Genomic DNA, 11,721 nt, shown 5'->3' with positions numbered 1-11,721 from the left:
GCAGGAATGACAGTGAGTCCTTTATCCTGATTTCCTTGCCTGTGTTCTTCAGACTAGGATCTAACTTTTTACCTTCTGAACTGGGAAGAAAGCAGGAGGACAGAAAACCTCCACAAGTTGGGCCAAGAACTTCTGGAGAGTAGGGACTCCAGGCACAACTGGCATCTGTGGTGAAGCATCACCCCAAGAAAATGAGGGTTCTATGAGTTCTGCACACTGAATGGTGATATTCCTATTCCCCCTAAAATGCCCAAGAGGAAAGATGTACAGACAGTTGGGGAACCACCAGTGAAAAATCTGGGCAGCCATCCTATGGTGAAGACCATTACTCAATGAATCATCTGCTGTTAGTTGCACTCCGAATAGTTTTTAGTACCTCATTCTTCAATATAAACAGACATTGGAGGACATCCTGCAATAGGACCAGTAATGAAAAAAGAAGCAGAGGCCAGAATACACATGCAGAGGAAATAAAGAGCAAAGAGAAGAAAATTAAAGAAACAAACAAAGAAATGACTCAAGGGAAAATTCAGGGAGCAGAAAAGGCCATAAAGAAAAAAAAAATCTCTGGACAGATGATGCAACAGCAGGCATGAAATAAGAGACATTTAGGAAAGGAGAAATGGAGTCATTCAGAGCATAGAAAGTGCAAATAGTAAACCAAAGTGGAAAAAACACCAATCAAATATTTGTTCTTGCAAAGGACAAATGAAGTGAAGAAATCTGCCAAGAAGTAGAATCAAGATATTAAGAAATAGGAAATCAGAAGGAAAGGATATGAAAATCAGAGTATCAATACAGAGGTTCAATATCTGACCAGAAAGGAAGATGAGCAAAAGAAATGAGATTTCTATGAAAAGCAAGGAATTGATCCATTGCCTGCTCTGTTTAATCACCAAGAGGGATTTGGTTCTGAAAGGGAGTTCGTTGAGTGTGAAGTAATAGTAGGGAATAGAAATGGAAGAGATGATTAAAATGAGACAATTGTTAACACTAGGGAAAACAAAATGCTATCCAAGCACCGTAATTACAGCAAATGACTAAGCTTCACCATGAACAGTAATTACATATTCACAACAAGTAAACACTGCATATTAATTTAACCATTAATGTTTACATAACTGAACTTCGAATTCTGCTGGAGAGTTGTGTACACAGAGTGTGGTATAAGGGCAGTAAATTCTTATTTTCCTTTGTAGCAATTTAATAGACACCTTCGCAAATTTTAAAAATCAAGCATAACGTGATAGCAATTTAAATATATGAATGTAAGTTGCAGACACATATCTAAAGAAGGCTGCCTCTGAGGAGCTAGAAATGAACTGGGGATAGGGATGGGCAGGGTTATATAACTGTCTGAACTTCTAAATGATATCCATGAATTATACTGATATTTTTTAAATGAAGTGCTTTTCAAGTGAGGGTGTTGGGGCGAGACACATGACTCTAGATCGTCAAGTTTGGGATTTGATTTTATTCTACTTATAAATTTAGCCTATTATCTATCATATGTATGTATGTATAACATGTTATGGAAAAACCTGAACAAACTTTTTGGCCAACCCAATATTTCATGAGTGCTGACTGCAGACACAGGACTCCAGCGCCAGAGACAAAGGAATTTATTCCTTATTGCCAGCAAGCAGCAGGAGCCTCAGGGTCTTTGCTCAACTTCCCCATCATCCTCAGGTCTCGTGGGAACAATACATCAGGCTCAGGTGGGCACAACACACCTGCGGGTCTGCCTCACAGCTGTGGAACACTAAGTGTGGGGAATCCACTGCTTTTATAGCAAGCTGTAAGCAAACCTTCTCTTTGTCCAGGGGAATGTTATCTCATCTCTCAAAATTAGCAGCTACACAAACAGCCATGAGAAATGGCTCAGGTGAAAGTATTGTCAGGGCCTTACCATCTTGGTAGACCCAGCAGGAGGTAAATCTGTGATTTACTAGCTGTGATTTGGGGCAGATCTCTTTACCTATGAAAGGCTCATTTTTCTTACATGCATAATGGTGAAAATACTAATCACCTTGAGCCTGAAATAATCTATGTAAAACACTCAGGATAGTGCCAGGCGTACAATTAGCACTAAAGATTTTAATTTTTATCTTTCCAAAGAGAAAACAAAACCCAAAAAAGCTTAAGTTCTGGTCTTTTCCAGAATCCATAGATTAGCAAATTTGAGGACTCTTGCAAATTATCAGTCTATCTAAGCCTTGGTTTTATCACTTGAAAATGGGGATGGTAACATCCTATCCACAAGATAATGGAAGCACATCACGGGCAGTTAAATATTATCTGCTGCTTCATTTACTGATACTACTAATATGTACCAGGACATCCAACCCTACTACTTACAGTGCAGAAGCATTATTGCATTAACCGTCAAAAAAATACCAGGAAGGAACTTGACATCAAAAATACCAAACACGGCGAGTTGTCAAAGATCGTAACACAATTTCAACTTTTACTTAAGCTAAATACAACCACTTTCTTTGAAATTCAGTTGTGAAAAGAATTAAAGTTTCCTTGTACAATATGTACTTATTGTTTGAACTTTGACAGACATTAATTTTTTAAAAGACAAGGCAAACTGATTTCAACAGATGCTTTTTAAGAGGCTGTTTATTCAAAGGATATCAATTTACAATGCCATAAAATATATGTTGTAAGGAGATTTCTGCATGTGTGTGATTATATATATATTTTCTGAAGAGGTCCACAGCTTATATCAGCTTCCTGAAGGGACCATCAACAATACTGAGTTTGCACTGTGATGGGTTAATAAGCTTTATGATCGTCTCTATCATCGGATGACAACAAAACTCCAATTAGAACACTAGTACCAATGTTCCTTCTAGTGCTCCAACAATCTCATCTCTCCTGTAGAATTATTCATGATAAAATATCAGATCACTCAAGCAAATATGTAAAATCCATGGGCAAATTCCTTATATTTTCTAAAGTTAACTGATTTTTGGGGGGAAGAATCATTTATGTATTTTTTTTTTTTTTTTTTTTTGGCTGTACGCGGGCCTCTCACTGCTGTGGCCTCTCCCGTTGCAGAGCACAGGCTCCGGATGCGCAGGCTCAGCGACCATGGCTCACGGGCCCAGCCGCTCCGCGGCATGTGGGATCTTCCCGGACCAGGGCATGAACCCGTGTCCCCTGCATCGACAGGCGGACTGTCAACCACTGCGCCACCAGGGAAGCCCCATTTATGTATCTTTTACTTTAAATTTAATAACGAATAGTGTGTGAGATGTATCATTTCTTGTGTTATAGAAATATAAATTTTAAAAGTCATATTAATTAGATAACTCATTTTCATGAAAAATGTTCTGATGCCTTTGAAAGGCAGTAGACTTAAAGGTTAGGGGCACAGAATGGACAGCTAGACCCCCAGAGGGTCTAATTCAGTGCTATCAATTTCTGCTTTGTAATATCAGGTCAGTTAACCTCTTAATATCCTCATCTCTAAATAAAGGTAATGTAGCTTACCTGTCTTATAAATTCATGTTAAGAAATAAATGACTTTTGACAGACATAAAGTATTTAAAATAGTGCCTACCACATAGTAAGCAAAAGCTGTATTACCTAGTATGATATTACAGATAATACTTCAAAGCTGATAGCTAAGAGGCAATTGTCCTTATAACACTAAATTTAGAAATATTAAAAACTATTAAAATACTTATCTTTTGCATAAGGAGCTTAAAGTGGAGTCAGAAAGCCTTTTTTAATACTTCAATTAATGGTTGAGATAGACAGCATACTCTGGGAAATGTTTGTTTGGAAATGGGTAATACCTTGATTTTAATGAGGTGAATTGTTTGTCATAGATTATAGTCATGTTTTTTTAAAATTACTACTTCACTAAGCCAAGAAATTTTAAGGGGAAAATTAAAAAAACGCACATCCTGTTTGTGTGTCTTGTCTCAGAAAAGAGAACTCTGTGTCCTCTCTTACACAAGAAGATATTTCCAAAACAGGAGAATGCGATTAATTACCTCTTGATTTAGTTTTCTTTTGATGTGGTCAGGACAAATCTTTAATTTATATGTAATGTTTTAATAAAGAAATTCAGGATCACAGTCACCAAGGCGACACATTTTTTTCATCCCTGTGCTGTTAAAGAAGCAATTGTATTGTACCTTAAACAAAAAGAAAGTCAATAAATAGATTTTTTTCAGGATATGAGTTATGACAGAAGTTCTACAAACAGTGTTTTTCTTTGCCAAATAATTCCTTCCGGGGTCTTTTTTTTTTTTTTTTTTTTAAGAATTATGTAATATCTCTTTTTTTACGCCAGAAAAACAGCTAGGATATGAATTTGACATCACAACCATGGTGAGATCTGGAAAAGATTCTGAGAATAATATTTACTTCCATACAAAAGGTCACAGAATTAATTCTCTAAGCCAACATTTGAAATTGGCTGGCCAGAGAGCCTTGGATGTTTGGAAAATTAATGGGTGTACGTTCAAAATGTATTTGTTCATACACTTCTAATAAACCCTTTTATAAGACAGAGAACATTGTGTCCAGCTGATTTTACAATTGCCTTTTGAAGAGAGAACTTTGCAAATGGACAAGATCACACTGACAGGATCACTTAACCTAGCTGAGTTAGGAGAAAACTGCTTTTGAAGAATAAATTCTGTGAATTATTTTAGTGTGCTCTGGACTCTGACTTGCATGAATTGTCAGATGATCCCCTGGGACTCTTAAAAATCCAGCAGCTTCACATCTGTCCGTTTATGTCTCTCAAATGATGTCACTGAGGCCCCACCAAGAGTATTCAATGTCAAACATACAGCATTATAACTTTCTGTCTATGGGCTACATAAAAATGTCACTTTGGAGAATGTGGTTACATTTAGTGGAGCTGATGGCCATTTTTTGTTCAAGCTTTAGTTTCTTATCAGTGATTTAATTCAGTCATCTTTGTGTGCATCCTGTATAATTTGGGGCAGGAGAAGATGGGGAAGTCTGGGGTTGGGAGAATGTCCTAGTAATCCTTAATAACTAATGTTGATTTAGCATTTACTATATGTCGAGCACTCAGCTGAGCGTTTTATATGTATTAACTCATGTTGGTCACAACATGTCTCCAGAGTAAGTACTATTATTGTCTTCCTTTTGGAGATGTGAAAACTGAAATAGAGTGAAATGAAGTGATCTGAGACCATAAACTCCATGGTCACAGAGTTAATGTGAATGACTCAGCCTAGGTGCCCAATAATATATTGCATTTCAATGGGAAAACTTTCAATAAAAGGGGCTGGCTAGAGAGTTCTCCGGGAAGAACTTCGTTTGAATAAACTTAGGTTTGTTTGGATCTGGACCTCTTTTTCTCACGTCCGGAAACTACAAATTCTTGGTAATCCTCGAAGATATCTCAGTAATACACTTTTTGAAGAAAAAGACATTCAAGAGTAGTGAATTATCTGGAATGCCAACATACTAAAGCTTTCTGGAAGGGGGAAAAGTGGGTGGAACGCTGGGGTGGCCATCAGGTCATCTCACTCTGTGGGAAGCCACATCAGAAGTTCAGTTGTTGAGCATGGAATTGTGTCCCATGTATTCGAGAGGGCTATTTCGTGGCCCTGATAAGATCTGGTGAAATGCTCTAATTCCATGACAGGGAAGCCCTCTCTAATACCGAGAATTTTGGAGACCTCCAGATTCTGAGTGTTTTACTCTGGGTGTTCACTGAGAAGTTCTTCAGTGTAGTTACAAAGACGATGAAAGTTGTCAGACAAACTGCTTCCCTGCACCCAGCCTTTTGCACACTCATACTCCAAACCCTGGATCTCCTTCCCTCCTCAGGGGTGCTGTCCCAGTGATTTGGGAGAAGTGTGTCTTTGGCCTTTGGTATTCGTTTTATAAAACTCACACTCAAATATCTTTTTCAAGGGTCTCAGACACCTCTAGCCCTCTCTGAAGGAAAACATAAACAGATAAATAAATAAACGTGATTGCACGTTTATATATACAGCTTTTCTTTCCCCCCAGACCAGATTGATGTAAAAGGATACCATTGTTTTGAAGTAAATGACATACCCAAGCTGGAGCAAATTTTATTTGAGTAGATGTTAGTCATTACCAAAGCAACATGGTTTTCCAATTGTACCTTGAACAATTGAACATTAATATGATATTATAAATTTCTTTTAAAATTTATTACTTTGAATTCTTTCAGATTGACATTAACACTCTCCTGTCCAATGGATCTCAAGAATTTTCCAATGGATGTACAAACCTGTACTATGCAACTGGAAAGCTGTAAGTAGGAACAACTTCCTTTTACTGAATACTTTAAAAAAAGAGCGTAGATGTATATTTGATGGGTTATATAGATAATTTATTTTGTCATTGTTTTTGTCTAACATTTACTAAATGGGCATGTTATCCTCTACATAGTATGGAAAGGAATGATGTCTATCAGCACATGCACTCTATACTGTGATAAAGAAGTAAATTCAGGACTAGAAATAACAGTTTTTAAGCTTGAAAAACAGCTATTCTCTCCATACAAATCAAAGATAAAAAGGATGATGCCCATTAAAGACTACCATTCTTTTTAATGCAGTGTCTGCTGTAGTCCAAGCATTTTGAATATATTATTTCTCATACTCACAACAAAGATGTTGTTATCCCCGTGTTTCCACATATGCAAATGGTCACTTTGAGTGATTTTGCCCCAATTTATGGAGGTGGTAACAACAAACCATCTGGCTTCAAAGGCTATGCTTACTCTGAACCGTTTTGTTGACCCCTCAGTATTTACTCAGAGAGTACACTGCTGGCTGTGTTGTGTGTTATCTCCGGAGAAAAGACATTTCTCACACTTTATCAGAGATTTATCCAAGCTTATAGGCGTTTCTTTAAATTTCTTCTTTCAAAGTGGATCCGTGTGCATCACGGATTAAATGTTAACACACGAAAACTAAAGGTCCTTCTGTTTCTCTGCACTTATCTATAGAATCAGCCCAAACTTAACTGGTTTTCAGTGTTTAATGCCATATAGAAAGTAAGAATTTTGCAATATTTTTCTTGTTATACTAGTTGTATCAAGAAAAAAAAATGTCTGTTTGACATATTCCTTGAGAAAAAATTTGCAGGTGGATCTTCAGACTTGCAGGCCTCAGAGGCCAGGTCTGTAGTGCGGTGAAGCTGCCACTAGATGGCGTGCCTATGTCGTGGGGGGATGCAACCCGCCCTCCACATTTGGTGATTCTTATTAAAGTGAGGAAGTGGAAATACCCGTTTCTCTGATAATATCGCCTTCTTGTTAAATTCAAATGCATTACTTTTATACGTAGTTCTTAAATATTAATCATACTCATGGACAAATTACTAAATTAAATGAAAGGAAAATACAAATCTAGTTTTAGTTCGGGGAGCTATTTAGCAAAAAATGGGGGTGGGGGTGGGGAGAAAGACAGGATTCCCAGCAGTGTGCATTTCTAACTGTTCCAGGAAGGCATTTTTAAAAATTAATTCATTCATTCATTTGTTTATTTTTGGCTGCATTGGGTCTTCGTTGCTGCGCGGGCTTTCTCCAGTTGCCGTGAGCGGGGGCTACTCTTCATCGCGGTGTGTGGGCTTCTCATTGCGGGGGCTTCTCTTGTTGCGGAGCGCGGGATCTAGGCGCAGTTGTGGCGCACAGGCTCAGTAGTTGTGGCTCACGGGCTCAGTAGTTGTGGCGCTTGGGCACTAGAGTGCAGGCTCAGTAGTTGTGGTGCACGGGCTTAGTTGCTCCGCGGCATGTGGGATCTTCCCGTACCAGGGCTCGAACCCATATCCCCTGCACTGGCAGGCAGATTCTTAACCACTGTGCCACCAGGGAAGTCCCCAGGAAGGCATTTTTGAGGACAGGCTTCTTGGTTGCAAAATTAGGTACATGGGAGAGTATCGAGAAAAAAAATCGTATGAAAAATAGTCTAAGACACACTGGTTCCCTAATTACTAAACCAAGGATGCTGGATGTTATCCAATAGTGAGGAGCTATTCAAGATGTAGGAGCAAGAAAATGAGTTGGTCAATATTATGCTGTTAAAGATTCTCTCAGCCAGAGGAACCAAGGTTATTTAAGAAGGTTTCATAATATTCCAACAAAAAGAATAAAAGTAGGGACAAAAAGGAACAATGTGGAAGGTAGGAACAGTACAGGTTGATGCTGTAGAGAAGGCAAAATGTTATCTTTAACTTCTTAGGCTCTTCAGGCTGGGCCTGAAAATTAAACGGAGATAGGACAGATTAACAGAAGAAAAGGATACCCATTTATTTAATGTTAAGTTTTACATAACATGGGATCTGTCATAAGGAGATGACTGGTCAAGGAAGTGGCCAAACCTCAATGCTTTTATACCAGGTTGAACAAAGAGAAGCAGTTGTGGAAAAGTACCTAGACTGTGTGGGGAAACTAAAGGAAGATGAGAATTATTTTAAAAAGTCTGTGTGTACAGAATTCTCTTGGCTTTGATTCCTGGTACGGGGAGCACATCTTTCACGTGAGAGTTTTTATCTACAGTTTTCAGGAAGAAAAGGGGAGATTAGAATGGTCTTCTTGCATCTGCTGTTTTTCAGGTGACTTTAGCTCAAAATAATCCTTCTACTAAAGTGGCATATTTGGGGGGTGCATATTCCACCATTCTTCATTCACTTCAATACAAAGTGGATGCAAAGGCTCTGGGAATGAGTGAGTCAGAGCTAAAGAGCTTTCATAGGTAGAATCGTTTTGGAAATACTGACAGAGAAAGAAAACATAGAATAGGTAAATGTTAAAGGGAATATTGATAAATCCAATCTTAATATATTTGAAGTTCAGGAAATTTAGGTATAAAGCCAAAGGGAAGAGTGAGACCTGAAGACATACTATTAAAAGCCATCTACAGAGTGGTTCAACCATAACGAAATTTTTAATGGAGAGAATGCACAGATGAAAACAAACACACAAAGAAGAGCCAACGCTTAACAAAGGCCTTCATTTCGAGGTTGTTGGAAGGAATTCCGGTCAAGGGGTTGTCATAGATAGCAAATTAAAATCGCAATCATGCAATCTCAAAAGAGAAGGGGCAGCTGAGGAGATCTGTTTAAGAGCATCAAGTGCTGTGAAATGGTGTTTTTTTTTTTAAAGTACTTGAAAAAAGTCATTTTTATTGATGATAAAGACAAATGTGATTAGAATGATGAGGCTCAAAGCTGGATTCCAAAAAGTTTTAAGAAAAAGGGGGAACATGATGAGCAAGTGGTAGCAGTGAGTGAAATCCATAGTTCCATGAATGTTCGTTATTACAGATGAGAGGGTACAGGGCCTAAGGACAGCTGGCTCACTGGACTTCGTTAGAATAAGGAAAGCTTCCTGGGCTATTTTGCAGACGCACATGCTCATGTAACAAGACCTTTCGTCTTCCTGCCTTTCCCAGAACATTTCCAATCAATCAAAAACCCAATGCGGGAAAGCAAAGCCTCTTGTTGCCTCCACCTTCTTTATTTTATTTTATTTTTTTTGCGGTACGCGGGCCTCTCACTGTTGTGGCCTCTCCCATTGCAGAGCACAGGCTCCGGATGCGCAGGCTCCGTGGCATGTAGGATCTTCCCTGACCGGGGCACGAACCTGTGTCCCCTGCATTGGCAGGCGGACTCTCAACCACTGCGCCACCAGGGAAGCCCCGCCTTATTTCTTAATTTCTTTATCAAGAGTTGGTAGACTGCCTCAAGTATCCCTTTCATATTTCAGTCATTAAACACTTCCTGCCCCCTTATTAGAAATTAGTTTAGCTCACAATAGAGATACTGTTTGTTAAACTATTTTAGCAGATGCTAAGAAAATCCTGTCAAAGTAAAAGCTACTGAAGTCAAATTCTTCAAGGTGTTTTTCTTAAACTGTTTTATTTATTTATTTATTTATTAGCATCTTTATTGGACTATAATTGCTTTACAATGTTGTGTTAGTTGCTGCTGTATAACAAAGTAAATCAGCCATAGGCATACATATATTCCCATATCTACTCCCTCTTGTGTCTCCCTCCCACCCTCCCTATCCCACCCCTCTAGGTGGATACAAAGCACTGAGCTGATCTCCCTGTGCTATGCGGCTGCTTCCCACTAGCTATCTATTTTACATTTGGTAGTGTATATATGTCCATGCCACTCTCTCACTTCGTCCCAGTATACCCTTCCCCCTCCCCATGTCCTCAAGTCCATTCTCTACATCTGTGTTTTTATTCCTGTCCTGCCCCTAGGTTCTTCAGAACCTTTTCTTTTTTTTTTAGATTCCATATATATGTGTTAGCATACGGTATTTGTTTTTCTCTTTCTGACTTATCTTCACTCTGTATGACAGTCTCTAGGTCCATCCACCTCACTGCAAATAACTCAATTTTGTTTCTTTTTATGGCTGGGTAATATTCCGTTGTATATATGTGCCACATCTTTATCCATGTGTCGATGGACACTTAGGTTGGTTCCACGTCCTGGCTATTGTAAATAGAGCTGCAGTGAACATTGTGGTACTGACTCTCTCTGAATTACGGTTTTCTCAGGGCATATGCCCAGTAGTGGGTTTGCTGGATCATATGGTAGATCTATTTTTAGTTTTTTGAGGAACCTCCATACTGTTCTCCATAGTGGCTGCATCAATTTACATTCCCACCAACAGTGCAGGAGGGTTCCCTTTTCTCCACACCCTCTCCAGAATTATTATAGTGCCTTCCTAGTCTCTACTCAAACTTTAGACAGCATTTAGGTGTTGCAAAACTGACGTTGGCTCACAGAGTCTGTTTGAATAGTTTGGGTCTATGAAATAAACTGATTAGTTCATAAATTTGAGCAGATCTGACCCTCCAACCCTCTGATAGGCAGACACAGAATGTTCTTTCACAACCTGGAGTTTATTCCAAAGAGGTAGCCGGGCAGATCCCTCCCATACCTCTCTCAGGGCAGAACCAAATATACACATTTTCCTCATTAAAATGGGCTCAAGATCAGGTCCTTTTATGATGTTAGTTGAGATTTCTCACATGAACTTTAAAACACTGTACATTCAAGGTGTGGTAATTTTGTGAAGTTTTGAAAAATGTGAACAATGTTATCAGCATGATTGCCATTTGAGGAGACCAATTAGGAGTCACAGATTTTATTTCCACCATTATCCTAAGAGAGAGAGAGGGAGAAAGGTTACACTGACCGTCTATGATAAAGTCTTTTAGGTCTTCAGAAAGAAATGTAACCAAAGTACTAGTAGAATAATGGTGATAGGTTAGTTACACCAGAGAATTTTAGAGAAAGTGTAAATACTAAGAAAATAATTTAGCGGGCCTAAGAACTTAAATGAAACCGCATGTAACAACCTGGTTTATGGTAATATTATTCAAGTTAAATGCACAAGTTATAAATTACAGTGTTTTAGTTAAATACATTTTGACATGGCAGTTGTTCCTTGTCAGGTTAATAAAATTTACTGCAGTAATATCTCTCCTGGCGATAGACAGCCAGCACCCACCAACTGTGAGCATTTTCTTCCTTTTGATTTTTAAATTCCACCTGTTCCTTAAGAACACAAGATTTGAAATCCTTGAGGAAGCTGGACCAAATATGATTCCAGTTCACTTTTAAAACTAAATGTGAGGGCTTCCCTGGTGGCGCAGTGCTTGAGAGTCCGCCTGCCGATGCAGGAGACGCGGGTTCGTGCCCCGTTTCGGGAAGATCCCA

At 38.8% G+C, this 11,721-nt stretch overlaps 1 protein-coding gene across 1 annotated transcript in view; it reads left to right on the top strand.

Annotated features, from left to right (window-relative positions):
* Window positions 1–11,721, top strand: part of LOC103090211 (glycine receptor subunit alpha-3) — a 164,206-nt gene that overhangs the window by 107,494 nt on the left and 44,991 nt on the right. The window contains 1 exon segment of the mRNA XM_007471116.1: window positions 6,206–6,288. Within this exon segment, the coding sequence (XP_007471178.1) occupies window positions 6,206–6,288 (83 nt within the window).

The sequence above is a fragment of the Lipotes vexillifer genome, unplaced genomic scaffold (genome assembly GCF_000442215.2).
Source record: "Lipotes vexillifer unplaced genomic scaffold, Lipotes_vexillifer_v1.1 scaffold770, whole genome shotgun sequence".
Lineage (NCBI taxonomy): Eukaryota > Metazoa > Chordata > Mammalia > Artiodactyla > Lipotidae > Lipotes > Lipotes vexillifer.
This window is presented reverse-complemented; position numbering and strand designations above follow the sequence as displayed.